Below are 19018 nucleotides of genomic sequence, written 5' to 3' on the forward strand. Positions count from 1 at the left end.
TCCCTGGTGGCGCAGTGGTTGCGCGTCCGCCTGCCGATGCAGGGGAACCGGGTTCGCGCCCCGGTCTGGGAGGATCCCGCATGCCGCGGGGCGGCTGGGCCCGTGAGCCATGGCCGCTGAGCCTGCGCGTCCGGAGCCTGTGCTCCGCAGCGGGAGAGGCCGCAGCAGAGGGAGGCCCGCATACCACAAAAAAAAAAAAAAAAGAAGAGACGCCAAAGTAAAACACAGAACAATGGAAAAAAAAAAACAAAGAAAAAAAATGTCAGTGATAAATTGGTATTGCTCTAAACGTCAAAGATTCAATATTCAGCCGTGGAAACGTGTTAATTACATTACTATACTGAATTGAACTATAAAACTGGCAGCACATTCAGAATAATTTTCTTCTTTCATACACTGTCAAACACAGAAACAGTGTGGAAAAATGGGGAGAATTTGAATTTTGGAGTCAGTGGACCTGGGTTCAGATCTATATTCCCATTACTTAATAGCTATGTCACCTTGGGCAAGTTTCTCCACTTCTCTGAGTTTAAATTTCATGCAGGTAAAATGAAAATAATATTATTTTTATTGAATAACTATATTAAGAATTAAACATAAAGCCCACAGTAACCAAGGAAGGTATTTCAGTATGTGATAGTTATATCAGACATTAGATCCAGGAATTTAACCTGACATCATGTCAAAAACACACTCATCTGAAATATGGTGATAACTTTTTAACAATTTTTCTTACTTTTTCCTAACACCTACTAATAAGTCAATTATATTCCTTAATATCTTTACAAGTACTATTTTTGTATTGTTTGATGGGGTGATGAGGAATATAGGAGAAGGAAGAAGAAGAAACAGCACAAAAAGATAACAAATGTTTCAGCAGTTAAAAGATGTTCTGGTTACAGAACATCCTGTGGGTTAAGTCCAAAACAATTTTGCACCTGAAATTGAGGGATCAGACTTAAAGGATGAGTAATTCTCTTGTACTTAAAGAAGAAATCTCCTACCTCCATAGTTTCTACCCTTTCTCTCAGGATTTCAAGGGCATGATGTACTTTGTATTACACATCTCAAAGTTCTCATTAATACTGGAGGGACCCAGCAACACACAGTTATGTTGGTGCATGTTACCCCATGAATTCTGATCCTTCCAGTAAGTGTAGAACATAAGCAGAAAGTGGGGAGCTAAATGAATGGGGAAGAGGGAAACAGAAGGAAGGTGGTAGAAAATGATCTAAATGACACTCAGTGATTAGTGCCCAAAGATAAGTAGGTCAGAAAAAATAACTAATATGCAAATAATTAGAAATTAACTTGCAGTTATAAATACTGTTGCTACAAAATACTAGATATTAACTTCTTTTTAATCATTTAAACTTCCTTTAAAATTAGCTTACCAGAGTCATAGCTTGGAGGCTTCATATCTCCCTGATTCAATTCTGTTCCATATTTCAACTTGTGGTATTTAGCTCTACCAAAGAAATGAGAAAATACAAACCATCTTAAAACATATTTAAATGAACTTTAAGATATGTAACAGGAGTAGTCATCAATATGCAGTAGTCCTGACTTTCAACAGTTCAAAGCCTTCCACAGTGTCAAAGTCCTAATACAAAAGCGCCTGCCATTATTATTTTGTTGTTGTTATACCATCAAGTCCTGTTATAATAAATAAAGGAATAACACTGAGAATCGTAAATATTGTTTCTATAGCTACAAATGAACCAGATAACATTCTAGTTTCTGCAGTATTCAAATTTTCTTGATGACTGCCAGAGTACAATTCTATCAAAAGCAGTAGATAAGTTTGGATTGTGAAATAAACTTGAGAAAGACTAATCATTCTCAAAATTGAGTTCCTTTTTTTCTTTTTTTGTAAAAAGGTCATTCATAATACTCTGCATTGTCAGGCAATTATGCTTTGCCAAGTATGCATTAGAGTGAACAATCCAAAGGAGGGAGGGGGAACCAGCCCAAATCATCAATGTTGAATAAGACATTCTAGTAGGAATAAATATATTTTTTAGTAGCCAAGGTATCTTTTGCCTTTTCAGGAAGAACTGTGAACAGGAATACCTTCTTTTAAAAGCTAACTAGATGTTATTATCTCTGGTTTATCCAATTTAACCATCCCAAATTTAACCATCCAAGACCAAAAAAATAATCCAGATAAGGTAAAAAAATTAAAGGCTAACTAAAAATGGCCATACTTAATGTACTTGTATATTTTGACTTGTTTGCTTCCCCCAAATATTGAGGTTATTACAATAAATATTCAATGTAATAAGACTGGGATAATAATAATTTGAAAAACCAAAGTAACAGAGAAGGAATAAAAGGGTAACCAAATAACCAAAATTTGAAAGTTATTTTTTTCTTTATAAAAGACTGAGCACTTACTTTGAAGTTTTTATATTTCAAGAAAAGTATAAAGAAAATGAAAATTATTTGCTCGAATGTGTAAAATACTGGAATTCTTCATATTACTTTGCAATAATTATTTTGCAGTTACAACACAAAAAAAAATCAACATTTTATACAGAGGGGAATCCTAAAACCTCTGAAAGTTACAGATAGCTGATGTTCTATTTCTTAAAGTAGGTGGTAGGTACATGAGTATTTTTTATATTAGTCTTTATATGTTTTGCATACATGTGAAACGTTTTGTAATAATATGTACCCATTAAAAAGAATAAAGAATCTTTGTGTGCAAATATGGGATTGATCTTTAAGCTTAAGTAAAAAAACAAGTTACAAAATACTCTGTGTGTGTGTGTGTGTGTGTGTGTGTGTGTGTGTGTGTGTGTGCATACACCTCTGTGTGTTTTTTATCTGTGTGTTTTTCATATGTGTGTTATGGTTTTTAAGTATAATTGTCAATCTTCAGATTTTTTAGAAACACACTTCATCTACCATAAGACAAACTAACAAAACCTCCTATAAGGCAAAATAGCAATTGAAAGTAACTGGCCTGAGGACAGAATAAAAGTAGCGATAAAGTTTTATGGAGTTAACGTATGTATTTTTGTTTTACATGTATATACATATTTATTTATATACACACACACACATATATACACACATAGATATATGAGGAAAACATTTTCAAACACAAAATACTGCACTATAGTGCATTCTAGTGGTCTTAGGAAAAGCTACAACAGAGCTTACAGAAAAGGGAATAGAAAACATTCTATACAACATATGTAATAACACACTATGAACTAACATTTCATAAAAAATTAGATAAAGACAAAATAAGTTAAGAACTGCTGTGTTTGCTACAAGCTGTGCTCCCATGAATCAGGGTCTCCCTAGTGAATGGTTAAGTTCACTGAAAAATAATTTACTCACAGAACTCAACTTAGTAACATTCCTTTTGAAGTCAACATGCTAAAATATCTTCCCACTCATATTGCTTCCCATTGTTTTAACACTTCATCTCACTGTTAGCAATACTATTGTTCCCTAAGCTTTTTCTGTCTAAATCTGACTGACTGCAAGTTAAATAGCAGATCTCACGCCTAAGAACTCTACATTTGATACATAGCTAGGCCTCCCAACTGGTCTTTACTGGATAAAACAGCATAAAATTACATAATTATAACATATTAAAGAAGTCCCATTATAGCTTTGTTTCAAAGTCAATTATTATATATAATATGCCTGGAATATAACACAGCATTCCAATCACACTTTAAACATTGATACTTAAAAATAATTTGATTAGAAATTGAGTTATTTGTAGTGAGATGGATGGACCTAGAGTCTGTCATACAGAGTGAAGTCAGAAAGAGAAAAACAAATACCGTATGCTAACACATATATATGGAATCTAAAAAAAAAAGGTTATGAAGAACCTAGGGGCAGGACAGGAATAAAGACACAGACGTACAGAATGGACTTGAAGACACCGGGAGGGGGAAGGGTAAGTTGGGACAAAGTGAGAGAGTGGCATGGACTTATATATACTACCAAATGTAAAACAGATAGCTAGTGGGAAGTAGCCGCATAGCACAGGGAGATCAGCCCAGTGCTCTGTGACCACCTAAAGGTGTGGGATAGGGAGGGTGGAAGGGAGACGCAAGGGGGAAGAGATATGGGGATATATGTATATGTATAGCTGATTCACTTTGTTATAAGGCAGAAACTAACACACCACTGTAAAGCAATTATACTCCAATAAAGATGTAAAAAAAAATAATAATAATTTGATAAAATCCAACAAACTGTTATTGAATTCTTATGACATGCCAGGCACTGTACTGGCTGGTGGGAATAATGTGCAGCTTGTAGTCAGTTAAGGATAAAGGCAAGGAGATAAAGAGGAGACAGAAATGTAAATAAATAACTCTAGCACATGGTGGATAAGAGCTATGAGTTATATCAAATGTTATACGAATTTAGATAAGGGATTATCTAATTCTGTCAAAGGTCCTGACAGTAGTCAAGGAGAGCTACCAAAAAGAAGGTGACATATGAGATTTTAGCTAAACCTCAAAACCTATAGTTCTACAATCAGACAATGGATTGATGAAGAGGGTATTTTGGTCAGAAGGAACATCATAAAAGTGGAAAAAAATACACAGTGGTGTGTGTGTTTGTATAGGACTAGAAAGGAGCCTGGATGTAGAAGGTTTTACTAAGAAGAACTCTGAAATTAGCTAGATATTTTTAAGCAGGGATATAACATCTGTGTTTAGAAAACGAATCCCATGGACATGGAAAATTAATCAGAATGAGAAAATGTATTAGAGGCAAGGAGGACAGTTGGGTTTTTACAGTGGTGCAGACACAAGAGATATGTGGAGCAAATGGAAGAAATGTTTCAGAATTATATTTTATATAGTGTTTGAGATTCTTCAGTATAGAACTTCCTGAATAAACCTTAGGTTATACCCTGCGTGTTCTTGGAAAATTATATGTAAATTTTCTCATTTTGTAAATTTTATCACACTTTAAGGAATGCTTTGTTAATCCACTGCTAGGGGCTTCCCTGGTGGCACGGTGGTGGGGAATCCGCCTGCCGATGCAGGGGACGCGGGTTCGAGCCCTGGTCCGGGAAGATCCCACATGCTGCAGAGCAACTAAGCCCATGTGCCACAGCTACTGAGCCTGTGCTCTACAGCCTGTGAGCCACAACTACTGAGCCTGCACTCTGGGGCCCGCAAGCCACAACTGCTGAAGCCCACGCACCTAGAGCCCGTGCTCTGCAACAGAAGAGGCCACCACGGTGAGAGGCCTGCGCACCCCAACGAAGGGTAGCCCCTGCTCGCCTCAACTAGAGAAAAGCCTGCACGCAGCAACAAAGACCCAGTGCAGCCAAAAATATAAATAAAATAAATAATTTTTTAAAAAAATCAATAGCATAAAAAAAATCCACTGCTAGGTGTGTAATCCTTCTTTAATGTTAAATATTCAGTTTTACTTAACTTTGGATCTTTTTAAGTGGGACGACTTAGAAAATCTGTAACACAGCAATTCAAAACCATGATCCTTACTTAGGTTTTTACAAGTTAAATGACAAGATGTCTGCAATTTGCTCTAAAATAGATTGAGATGAAGCAAGATTGACAAAAATGTTAACTGTTGAGGCTTGGAGGTGTATATAAAAGATATTAATCTCTGTACACCTGTTTCAAATTTTCCTCAATTAAAAAAAAAACTTTTAAAAATTGGCTTAACGTGTCAGAAAAAGTAACTTCAGAATCAAAAGAACTGAAATGTTCCAATTTTTAAAAAATTCCTTTGCGTTAATTAAAAATAATTTCACAGTGAAAAGAACTCAAACGTTTAAGAGCTCTAATCCACAGAATTTTTTTTTATTCCTTAATTTATTACACTTCAGTGGTGCCATTACATCAGGAATAATCTCAAATCATTCCATGGACTTCCAAAGATACAAAATCAGGGACACTTTTCCAGGAGAATCCCTTTAAGTTAAAAAGCAAAAAACAAAAAAACAATCTTCCCTAGACCCGCCACTATCTCTCTTTATCTTTTCTGTTCTCCAAAGTCAAACTACTTGAAAAAATAAACAACTCGAAAAAATAAACAACTATATCTGTCTCCTCTTTATCTACACTTCTCACCTCTCAGTCCCCTGTGATCTGGTTTATGTTCCTGCTACCTCACTGAAGCTTTCTAGCAAGGATACCAACAAGCGCCTAACTGGCAAATCCAGGACTATTTTCAGTATACAACTTACTTGTGATTTGTTTGGCATTTGCAATTGTCAAACTCCCACCTGCTTTAGCTTGCTTCCAATATACTGCTCTCTCCTTCCTTCTCTACCATTCTTTTGTTGGCTCTTCTTCCTCTGTCTTTTCCTCAAACATTTCCATTTCCTGTGGCTCCTGCTAGTAATTTCTTCTTGTCCCACAATACTTGTTCTGTTTGTTTCAGAGTTCTTATAATTTTACCCACAATATTGATGATTCCCAACTACACATCTCTAGTCATGAGTCCCCCTCCCATAGTGGCTTTTCAACCCTAATTCTTTATCTTTAATTCACTTGATAATTTTCAAACTTCTCACTCAAGCCAGAAACCTGGGACTCATTCTTGAATTATCTTTCTTCCTCACCCCCTATACCAAATCATCTCCAAATTTTATGAATTTGTTTTTCTATTTAAAATGTTTCATAGGGAATTCCCTGGAGGTCCAGTGGTTAGGATTCCAGGCTTTCACTGCCAGGGGCACAGGTTCGATCCCTGGTTGGGGAACTAAGATCCTGCAAGCCACAAGGCGCTGCCAAAAAAAAAATAAAAATAAACACTAAAATAAAATGTTGCATAGTGGCTAACTCCTCTATTCTAGCAGCTACTACATTATCATTTTTCATCCTAAACTATTACAATCTTCCTGCCTCTATTAACAAATCTTTTCAGTCCATCCCCTAAATTGAGGTCAGGGTGATCTTTCTAAAATCTGTTTTAGACTATTCCATGCTTAAACCTTTCAACTGCATGACAACTAAATTCAATATGTATTCCTAGATTGGATCCTGGACCAGGAAAAAAATACTACAAAGATCATTATTAGGACATTTGGTAGAAAAAAGATCATCAGCGGAACATATGAATATGGGCTATATTAGATAATAGAACTATATCGACATTAAATTTCCTTAATTTGATAATGAGCTGTAATTATTTAAAGGAATGTCCTTGCTTTTAGAAGATGGTCCCTTAAGTACTTAAGGGCAAAGGGGTATAAGTCTGCAAAGAAGTAGCAAATGATTCAGGGAAAAAAAACAATGAGTATATAGAGAGAACATGATACAAAATGTTGTCAACTGGTGAATCTGGGCGAAGGGTATATAGTTCCTGCAACTTCTATTTGTTTGAGATTATTTTAGAAGAAAATGTTTTTAAAAACTTGCAGTGTAAGATAAAAGTTTGAACTCCTTAGTTAGGCTCTCCATGATCTGGTTCTTGCCCATCGCTACCATCATTGCTTATAAATCACAATTAACACCTTACCCTCCATACACAGTAATCACAAATTTCTGAACACACCAAAATGCTTTGTTCCATGTCAAACGTATCTTCTCTACTGCTTGAACCTTGCCCATCTGGCAAACAGCTTATTTTTTATGATGCTGTTCAAGTCTCACCCCCGCTAATCACACCCTCCTTTCTACTTTCACTGCCTCCAGATCCAAACAACCACTCCCTTCTTTGTGACCCCACTGTACCCTGTGCTGACTTCTCCCACAGCACCTAACTTACTGCACTGTACTTTTGTGGTTTCCAAGTCTGTTTCCCACTACTCTAGGCCCTGAAGGGACAAGGTTTGTGACTTGCTTCTTCTCAATTCCAGCACAGTACAAGTTGGATGGATAGATTAATGAATATGTTAATGAGAATGTGCGCACACACACACACACACACACACACACACACACATATACACCGTATCCTTTGTTAGTTTAATATTTGTATATTTTAATTTTTCTGATTTACAAGATAGTATAATGTACTGGTAAAGAGTAGTACAAGCTTCAGAATCAGACAGACTGGAGGGATCTGAATCACAGCTCTACTGTAACTCTGCAACTCTACGTAAGTTACTTAGTTTTTAAGCCTCAGAGGCTGGTACATGGTAGTTAATAAATAGTTGCCATTATTAATGTTATTACACTCTCTCTTTGATTATGCCTATCATTTAGATTGTTTAAAATCTCAAATATTCCCAAATTACATACTTTTAAACGTTTTTTTCCCCACCATCTCCCCAATACAGCTTTCAATCAACCTCTCAAGGAATGAAAAGAACCACCAATTTTTCACTAAGTGGTCAATCTGTTTTCAACCTCTTGTGTCATTTAAGGATCCCATGTGAAGGTAAACACAACTTCTAATAAAGTTTTATCTATTTCTTGATATCCGTAAGTAGCATCTTCTAAATGGTAGAAGATCCTTCAAAAAACTGAAAAGGGCATGTGATCAAAAACAAAGCAAAATAGAGAAATTCAATATCACCTAACAAGTACTCAATAATCTAAAATAAAGAACTGTCTTATACTGCTGACAAAAAATTCCAAAGACCATCCACTAAAGCAAACAAACTTAATTCATATGAAAACTTCCAAAATTCTCATCCATGACCTATTGTCCTTTACTTGGGAACAAAGTTTAGTTCTTGAATATCTTAGACACTAGCAGAATAGAAAGGTAAGATTCACTTCTGGAGAGATATGAATAGTTGATAGCAAAGGATCAAAATACCAAAAATGTCTATAAAAGGATTCTCAACACAGTCTGCCAGAGTAGGTTTCTTCCATAAAAAATACACCAAACTGAATAATACTAGATGATAAGGAAAAGGGAGTAAGTATTACAGAAATTTCCTTTACAACTCAAAAACTATTTCAGTTCTATAAAGAAATAGATATCAACAGTTCAGGAAGTACATACATTTCTTTAGAAAGGACAGAGTGGGGGGAAAATGTTGCTAAAATCTTAAAAATCATATAAATCAGTTTTTTGGTAATTATTACTAAATATTCATTAACAAATTAACATATTACAACCATTTCTAAATGTTTATTACAAATACTACTTCCTGAATTAAAAAGTAGAACACATCACAATGTGGATTTGTTGCAGGAATAACAGAAAAATCACTCCAATATTTAAGAGAACACTACCTTCCATGTCACTGAATTACCTTTCCTGTTTAAGAGCATACTCCAGCATCTTGATCCTCCTCACAAGATCCTTCTTCAAATTTTCTTGACCTTTCCTTTCCCCCTGAAGGAAGGCAATCTGAGCCTGAGTAAGGAAAAGAAAGAGAAAACTCAGTTTAGACAAAATAAACTTTTTCAAACTCAGCTGAAGAAAGAAATTTTGGAAGATAAAACAATTAGATGTAAAAACATTTCTTTTTACAGATCTATCACAAAGTATACAGAAGGGCACTGACTGCAAGTGGGAGAAATGCTTAACTTATTTTTTTTTAAAAAAAGGACATCTATATAAATGTCACTTCAGACTAGGGATGTTACAACACGTAGTCCATATCCTCTAAGAGTCTATAATTTAAAACAACCAATATAAGTGCAGACATATGCAAAATACAGTACAGTTTGCTCAAGTGTTTGTCTTTTAAGGCATTGAGGGGGATTCTCCTTTATAAAAAGTGAAGATGGAGAACTACCATATGACCCACTATTCCACTTTTAGGCATTTATCTGAAGAACATGAAAACACTAGTTCAAAACACTAATATGCACCCCCATGTTCATTGCAGCATTATTTATAATAGCCAAGATATGGAAACTACCTCAGTGTCTATCGATGGATGAAAGGATAATGAAGATGTGGTGTACACACACACACACACACACACACACACACACACACACACACACACACAGGAATACTACTCAGCCATAAAAAAAATGAAATCCTGTCATTTGCAACAACATAGATGGACCTCAAGGATATTATACTAAGCAAAATAAGTCAGATAGAGAAAGACAAATACTGTATGAGTTCACTCATATGTGGAATCTTAAAAAAAATAAAGATGAACAAACAAAACAAAAACAAATTCATAGATACAAAGAAGAGATTAATGGTTACCAGAGGGGAAAAGGGTTGGGGGGGCAGGCAACATGGGTCTAAGGCGTCAGTTGTATGGTGATGGATGGTAACTGGACTTGTGGCGGTGGTCATTTTGTAGTTTATACAGATGCTGAACTATAGTGCTGTACACCTGAAACTTACATATTTTTTTTCTAAAGAGTGAAGATGGGGAAAGGGGGTAAAGTAGAATCATGAGTTCTTATAATAAGCCTTGTAAAGTAAGAGTTCTCTGAGTTTCACCATCTACTTAAATTTTATGATGGATTCCTTGTCTTGAGAGACTTTATCCTGGACCTCCCCTTCAAATAAGAAATAGCTGCCTTTTCTCAATCCCCACCTTTCACCCCATCCCCATTTAGATTTGATATGCGGGGGGGAAAGAAAGTGAAAGCTGGGAAAAGGAAAATCAGAGAAAATGGCCCTCCATAGGTTCCTGGCCCCTCCCAAACATGAGAAAAAGAAAAAAAGAAAAAACCTACAAAGACAAAGGGGATAGGAAAGAACAGCTCTCCATAATAATTAAAAAGACATTTAGAATTGAAATAATACTTTCCACTTAAGGAATTAAAACTATGTTGCAAATACTAACTTGTTAAAGTAACTCATAACCACTGGGAGTGTGAGAGGAGATCTACTTAAGGGACCTCAAAAATAGCTATCAGTTTCACTATTCTTATATTCTTTCCTGTCTCATTTCTATTATATTAACTCAGATAATGTTATTTATATTTCCACAGTGCTTTCCATTTAAGTAAGCAAAAATTTACATTTAATGATGATCTTACCACATCCCTAAGGAACTGTGGATTATCCAACTAAGGTTTAGTGAATGAACCATTAAACTTACTTCTATTTGGTTTAAATGACACTCATTTCTTTTTTTTTCAGTATCATAATAAACACAAAATCCAACTCACCGAGCTTCTTATAACTTTCAAAATGTAGGTACTGTCATGTTTTTGTTCTCATTTCAATGAGCTCTTAAAATTTATATTGCAATTATAAGAAGGATTATTTTTATCTTATTGAAATATTTAAAAACAGGCTAAAGATAGTTCAGTTGTATACACAGAGGAAAAGGCATCAAATATCTACAATATCTGTATTTAATGATCATAAAACCTTTTGAAATTGTATGTTCTACAATGAGATCATTATTTTATATAAGCAGAATTAATAATACATGCATTAAAAGCTGACAAAAATGAATGTCCTGTCAAAAGGATATAACAGACCACCTTGTTTGGTCAAACAATGTTTTGGCCTAGAAGACAGGCTTCAAAATGGCTTTAATAAAAACAATAATTTAATCAGTATAATCATATAACCAAAGTAATAATAGAATTATCAATTTCTTCCTTTCTATACCCTTTGACTAGCTTTCTATTTCTGCCACCATCATTGGTCCTGGGTGATTCTGACACTTCAGCATATAATACTCAAAAGTCTTTACTGCAACTCATTCCCCAGCCTACCAACTACTCCTTATACTTCCAGGACACTTGCTTCCCCATCCTCCTATCAATTCACACACTGGACTACTTAATTATTTAATAAAAAATAAAAGACCCAGAATTGTTGGAGAGAAAAATTACAAAGAAGATGGAGGTGCCTAGAAAAGACAAACAAAAAGGAATAATAGGAATATCTGTGATATTCCTTGGTGATCAAAGAATATCTCTGTGACATTTCTGCCACAGATACATAACGTGAAATCAATCATATGGAAACATCAGGCAAACTAAAATTATGGGGCATTTTACATTAACTTTCTTGTAATCTTCAAAAACATCAGGTCACAAAAGTCAAGGAAAGACTGTTTCAGATTGAAGGAGATTAAAAAGACATGAAAACCAAATGTAATGCATGATTCTGGACTAGATTTGGCTATAAAAGGATATTATTGGAACAAATAGCAAAATATGAATGGGTCTAAGGACTAGATGGTAGTAATACATCAGTGCTAATTTCCTGATTTTGAAAACTATATGTGGTTACATAGGATAGTACTTGTCTATAGGAGACAAACACTAAAGTATTTGGTGGGTGGCAATGGGCCATCAGGTTGCCTGGCACCTTGCCCTCAAGTGGTTCAGAAAAAAAAAAATTCTTTGTACTGCCCTTGCAACTTTTCTGTCAATATAAGATTTTTGTTTTGGAAAAAAAAACACTATGCCAACTTCCTTAATATGATAAGATACAAACAATTCAATTCAAAGCCAGTATCACGTGTAATAGAGAAACCTGAGTAGTAATGACAATAGGAACAAAACAAGGATGTCCACTTCTTACCACAAATATTTAACGTTGCTCTGGAAGTGGTGGCCAATGTCATTAGTCAATAAAGAAATAAGTTTGGAAAAAATGAAAACACTAATTAAAAAAGATGCATGCACCCTAATGTTCATAGCAACACTGTTCACAACAGTCAAGACGTGGAAGGAACTGAACTGCCCATCAACAAATAAATGGATAAAGAAGATGTGGTGTATATAGATAGATAGATAGAGAGAGAGAGAGAGAGAGAGAGAGAGAGAGAGAAGTATTCCATATATACACATACAATGGAATACTACTCAGCCATAAGAAAGAATGACATTCTGCCATTTGCAGCAATATGGATGGACCTGGAAAATATTATGCTTAGGAAAATAAGTCAGACAGAGAAAAACAAATACTGTATGATATCACTTATATGTGAAATCTAAAAAATAATACAAATGAATATATATGCAAAACAGAAACAGACTCACAGATATAGAAAGCAAACTTGTGGTTACCAAAAGGGAGAGGGAAGTGGGGAGGGACAGAAGATTAGGGGATTGGGATTAACAGATACAAACTATGTATAAAACAGATAAGCAACAAGAATATATTGTATAGCACAAGGAATTATAGCCATTATCTTGTAATAACTTATATGGAGTATAATCTGTAAAAATACTGGATCACTATGCTGTGCACCTAAAAATAATATAATACTGTAAATCAACTATACTTCAATTAAGAAAAAAAGAAAGAAGTTTATAAATAGAGGAAATAAAATCATATTATTTGCAAATGATGACTGGATATTTGGAAAATCCAAGAAAATATAGACTATAAACTATTACAAAACTACAGGAATTTTAGTAAAGTAACTGCATATAAAAATAATAAATCAAAACCCATGGCTTCTATAAAAACAACCAGTTAGATGATATAATGAAAGAAAACAATCCCATTTATAATAACAAAAATGATAATTAGAATAAACCTTACAAGAAAAAAAAAAGAGCTATACAAAGAATATTTTAAATGCTACTAAAGAGCACAAAAAATGACTTGAACAAATGAGAAGCAAAACCATGTTCTTTTTATTTTTATTTTTGGTACGCGGGCCTCTCACTGTTGTGGCCTCTCCCGTTGCGGAGCACAGGCTCCGGATGCGCAGGCTCAGCGGCCATGGCTCACAGGCCCGGCCGCTCCGCAGCACGTGGGCATGTGGAATCTTCCCGGACCGGGGCACGAACCCGTGTCCCCTGCATCAGCAGGCGGACTCTCAACCACTGCGCCACCAGGGAAGCCCCACAAAACCATGTTCTTAAACAAGAAGATTCTGCATTACAATGATTTTATTTCTCCCTAAATTAGTCTTTTAAAATTATGCAAGCCCAATTAAAATACCAATACAATGTTTTGTTTTGTTTTTTTTTTGTGGTACGCGGGCCTCACACTGTTGTGGCCTCTCCCGTTGCGGAGCACAGGCTCCTGGACGCGCAGGCTCAGTGGCCATGGCTCACGGGCCCAGCCGCTCCGCGGCATGTGGGATCCTCCCAAACCGGGGCGCGAACCCGGTTCCCCTGCATCGGCAGGCGGACGCGCAACCACTGCGCCACCAGGGAAGCCCCAATACAATGTTTTTAAAAGACATCATACATGATGAGTCTAAAGTATATATGGAAAAATAAACAAGAATTAAAAAATTATTTTAAAGCTCAAATATTTTAAAACATTATGATTTATAGTCACCTAAAAAGTGGTATTGATGCACAAACAGACCTATCTATAGCACAGACAATCCAAAAACAAACCCAAATACATACAGGAATTTAGTATAAACTAAAGGTGACATTGCACATCACTGGGGAAAATGTAAATTATTCAATAAATGTTGATGGGTAGCCATCTAGAAATTATTTCTCACATCAAAACAAATGCCAAAAGGATCAAAAAATTTAAAGGAACCCCAAAGTACTAGAAGAAAAGGTAGAGTTTATTTTTAATAATCTCAGGGTTAGGAATGTCTTTTTGAAAATAAGACAAAACCCAGTCATAAAAGACTAATAAATTTCACCTCAAAAAGAAAATATTTATACATGGTAATTTAAAAGTTGCTGAAAACCTATCATGAGAAATAAGACAGCTCTTTTTTGACAAATATCAAAACTAAATCAGAAAAGTAGTATCACAAATCACAAGTTTGCTTTTCTTGATGTATAAAGAGCACCTACAAGTTAATAAGAAAAAGATCGAGAACTCAACAGAAAAAAACACTAAGAACATGTTGATTAAAAGGAAATAAAAAGGCTCAAACACATTAAAAAGATGTTCGATCTCACAAGAGAAATGCCAACTAAAATTGTAATCACATTTCCCCCTTTCCATCAGATTAATAAACTTCAGTAATTTGATAATACAATATATTGGGGAAAATGCATTTGTATGTTGGCTGTGGTGGTGTTAATCAGTTTCACCACTACTGTGGACAACTTGGCAATATCTATCAATTTTGTAAATGCATATACTCTTTTTTTAAAATTAATTATTTATTTATTTTTGGCTGTGTTGGGTCTTCGCTGCTTCGTGTGGGCTTTCTCTAGTTGCAGTGAGCAAGGACTACTCTTCGTTGAGGTGTGCGGGCTTCTTACTGCAGTGGCTTCTCTTCTTGCGGAGCACAGGCTCTAGGTGCGTGGGCTTCAGTCGTTGTGGCATGTGGGCTCAGCAGCTGTGGCTCGCAGGCTTCGGAGCGCAGGCTCAGTAGTTGTGGTGCACAGGCTTAGGTGCTCCGCAGCATGTGGGATCTTCCCGGACCAGGGTTCAAACCTGTGTCCCCTGAATTGGCAGGTGGATTCTTAACCATTGTGCCACCAGGGAAGTCTTGGTAAATGCATATACTCTTTACCCAGCAATTCTAATTCTAGACTATTATCCTTCAAATATATTTGTACATATGTGAAATGATATATTGAAAAAATACAGACAAGAATATATGTATAATCCAAATGACCACCTACAGAGAACTAGTTAAATAAATTATAAATACAATTGGAAAAAAATTAGATCCTTAACTAAGACCTACAAGAACAGAGGAAGAAAAAGTCAATTTCTTACATTTTTCCCCCCAGAAACTCTACTCAGAAAGTTAGAAACAAACGTCTTAAAACACATGTTCTTACATGTGTAAGAAGAAAGCTAATTCTTTCTGTAAAAACAACCTGAAAATACCATATTCTAACGCATATATATGGAATCTAAAAAAAAAAAATGGTACTGATGAACCTAGCTGCAGGGCAGGAATAAAGATGTAGACATAGAGAATGGACTTGAGGACAGGGGGTGGAAGGGGGAAGCTGGGGCAAAGTGAGACTAGCATCGAAATATATACACTACCGAATGTAAAATAGTTAGCTAGTGGGAAGCAGCAGCATAGAACAGGGAGATCAGCTTGGTGCTTTATGATGACCTAGAGGGGTGGGATAGGGAGGATGGGAGGGAGCTCAAGACGGAGGGGATATGGGGACATATGCATGCATATGGCTGATTCACTTTGGTGTACAACAGAAACTAACACAGTACTGTGAAATAATTATACTCCAATAAATAAAAAAAATTACAACCTGAGTCTAAAACATAGTAGCTGGTATAAATCCTTCCTTTTGAGAATAAAGATTAAGTCCCAGGTACAGATTCTCCTAATATGGCAGGATACTGTTTTCTGAATTGGACTGTTTAATTGCAAAGGCAGGGGAGGGGGATGGACAGAAGGGAAGAAAAGACTGAAAGGAAGAATAAAAGGGTAGGAAGAAAGAAGAAAAGAAATAAAGAAAGAAAAGAAGAAAAATAGAAGGAAAAGTGGGATACATCTATAGAAAGGGATACTATGCAGTTGTTACAAAGGAGATAGCTCTAAATACATTGATAATGATATTTAAGATAGATTAAGTGAAAAAAAGAAGACAGACATTTCATGTAGTTTGCAACAATTTGGTTTTGGAAAAAAAAAAGGTAAACATACCATTATGCTTCTGTGCATAGGTAATAACTCTGGAATGATTCAAAAGTATGTAGTAAATGTGAATGTCTCCAAAGAAAGCAACTGGGTGGCTGAGAGGGAGAGGAACAGGAGTTAAACCTACCTTTAAATGTACATGTCGCCCTTTATACCTGCTGAATGCTGTACCATAGGCATGTTGCTACACTTAAAAGCCTCTTAACTGAAGAATTTAAAGACTTAAAGCCAAACAAAACTCGTTCACCACATATGGCACTATAAGCCACCAGTCTGTAGATCCTGTCTTGGATGTTTCAATCCAAATTCATTATTTCTACAAAGGAGAAAAAAGAAGCTCCAAGAGACTAAATGGTGTATCCCTAAAGGGGACAGCATTCTCACAAATGAACTAAGGTGATAGTCCAAGACCATGAATAAATCACCACTTAGAAACACAAGGCACACACCCAGTGTAGTGGGGGTATTAGCAACAAGGACATGACAGAAAATACATGGCCCAAAAGGCTCCTTTAAAGTCCTCCCTGAACATTACCGCAACAAAATTCCTTCTGAAATACAACAGACAGGTCTCTAGTTACCAAATATATTCCTAGCCTCCAGTATTAACCAGTAATATGGAATAGTGATGAATTCAGCTATTTACTTTTTTCTTTTATTGGTATACTTCTCCATGAAGCTACAATTTGACCACTTTTTTTTAGAACACTTGCATCAGCCTACACTGTCACCTCAGCATTCTCACAGATTAAAGTCTCCTAAACTTTCTAGGGTTCCAGGAACAAAAGTGAGATTGAGACATACAACTGAAATCTTAAGAAAAAATTAGAAAAACTAAAGATTCAATCTGATCAAGTAGATAAGGTATGAAAATAGCTTTTAAGTATTACAAATAAAATATTTTTTAAAATTTTAAGTCATCATTCTTCCATTTATCTCTACTAGTAAAGCTAATGGTGATGGTACATATTTTTGAAAAGAAAAGTTTGGAATTATCTTCAAGGAAAATAAATGTTAAAAATTCCATAAGTTTTTTATATTATGTACCTACAATTAGGCCTCCAATTTCCTAACCATTAGAAATAAAAAAGATGAAAACAATAGTACCTAGATATTTTACAATTTAAGCCTACATGGAAAACAGGAAATTTATTTACCTTTATTATTTTCAACTCTAACTTATCAAAAGGATATATATAAGGAATATGAGTCTGCTATATCTAAGCAGGTTTACCTGCAAACATGGGAATATCTAATAATTAAATTATTTTAAATGTATCATTTAGTTTTTTGAAACCATTTAAACTATCTTGTACTCTAAAATTTTAAAGGGTTAAAATTTAAAACGAAAATCACTGAAAAGGACATTCACAGAAAGATAGACAAGATGAAAAGGCAGAGGGCTATGTACCAGATGAAAGAACAAGATAAAACCCCAAAAAGACAACTAAATGAAGTGGAGATAGGCAACCATCCAGAAAAGAAATTCAGAATAATGATAGGGAAGATGATCCAGGACCTCGGAAAAAGAATGGAGGCAAAGATCGAGAAGATGCAAGAAATGTTTAACAAAGACCTAGAAGAATTAAAGAACAAACAAACAGAGATGAACAATACAATAACTGAAATGAAATAAACAGTAGAAGGAATCAATAGCTGAATAACTGAGGCAGAAGAACAGATAAGTGACCTGGAAGACAGGATGGTGGAATTCACTGCTGCAGAACAGAATAAAGAAAAAAGAATGAAAAGAAATGAAGACAGCCTAAGAGATCTCTAGGACAACATTAAACACAACAACATTCACATTATAGGCATCCCAGAAAGAGAAGAGGGAGAGAAAGGACTCGAGAAAATATTTGAAGAGATTATAGTCGAAAACTTCCCTAACATGAGAAAGGAAATAGCCACCCAAATCCAGGAAGCGCAGCGAGACCCATACAGGATTAATCCAAGGAGAAACACGCCGAGAGACATGGTAATCAAATTGGCAAAAATTAAACACAAAATAAAATTACTGAAAACAGCAAGGGAAAAATGACAAATAACATATAAGAGAACTCCCATAATGTTAACAGCTGATTTCTCAGCAGAAATTCTATAAGCCAGAAGGGAGTGACATGATATACTTAAAGTGCTGAAAGGGAAGAACCTACAACCAAGATTACTCTACCCGGCAAGGATCTCATTCAGATTCGATGGAGAAATCAAAAGCTTTACAGACAAGCAAAAGCTAAGAGAATTCAGCACCACCAAACCAGCTCTACAACAAATGCTAAAGGAACTTCTCTAAGTGGGAAACACAAGAGAAGAAAAGGACCTACAAAAACAAACCCAAAGCAATTAAGAAAATGGTCATAGGAACATACATACAGATAATTACCTTAAATATGAATGGAATAAATGCTCCAACCAAAAGACACAGGCTGGCTGAATGGATACAAAAACAAGACCCATATATATGCTGTCTACAAGAGACCCACTTCAGACCTAGGGACACATACAGACTGAAAGTGAGGGGATGGAAAAAGATATTCCACGAAAATGGAAATCAAAAGAAAACTGGAGTAGCAATTCTCATATCAGACAAAATAAACTTTAAAGTAAAAACTATTACAAGAGACAAAGAAGGACACTACATAATGATCAAGGAAT

General features: G+C 35.4%; 1 protein-coding gene across 7 annotated transcripts in view; it reads right to left on the reverse strand.

Annotated features, from left to right (window-relative positions):
• The window catches only part of STRN (striatin), a 121950-nt gene that overhangs the window by 74515 nt on the left and 28417 nt on the right, over nucleotides 1-19018 (reverse strand). For all 7 annotated transcript variants that reach the window (XM_055089118.1, XM_028496681.2, XM_024118688.3 and 4 more), the window contains exons 2-3: nucleotides 9173-9276; nucleotides 1395-1468 (exon numbers count right to left, since the gene is read on the reverse strand). In XM_055089118.1, the coding sequence (XP_054945093.1) occupies nucleotides 1395-1468; nucleotides 9173-9276 (178 nt within the window). The remainder of the gene's footprint in view (nucleotides 1-1394; nucleotides 1469-9172; nucleotides 9277-19018) is intronic.

Source organism: Physeter macrocephalus, chromosome 12 (assembly GCF_002837175.3).
Source record: "Physeter macrocephalus isolate SW-GA chromosome 12, ASM283717v5, whole genome shotgun sequence".
Lineage (NCBI taxonomy): Eukaryota > Metazoa > Chordata > Mammalia > Artiodactyla > Physeteridae > Physeter > Physeter macrocephalus.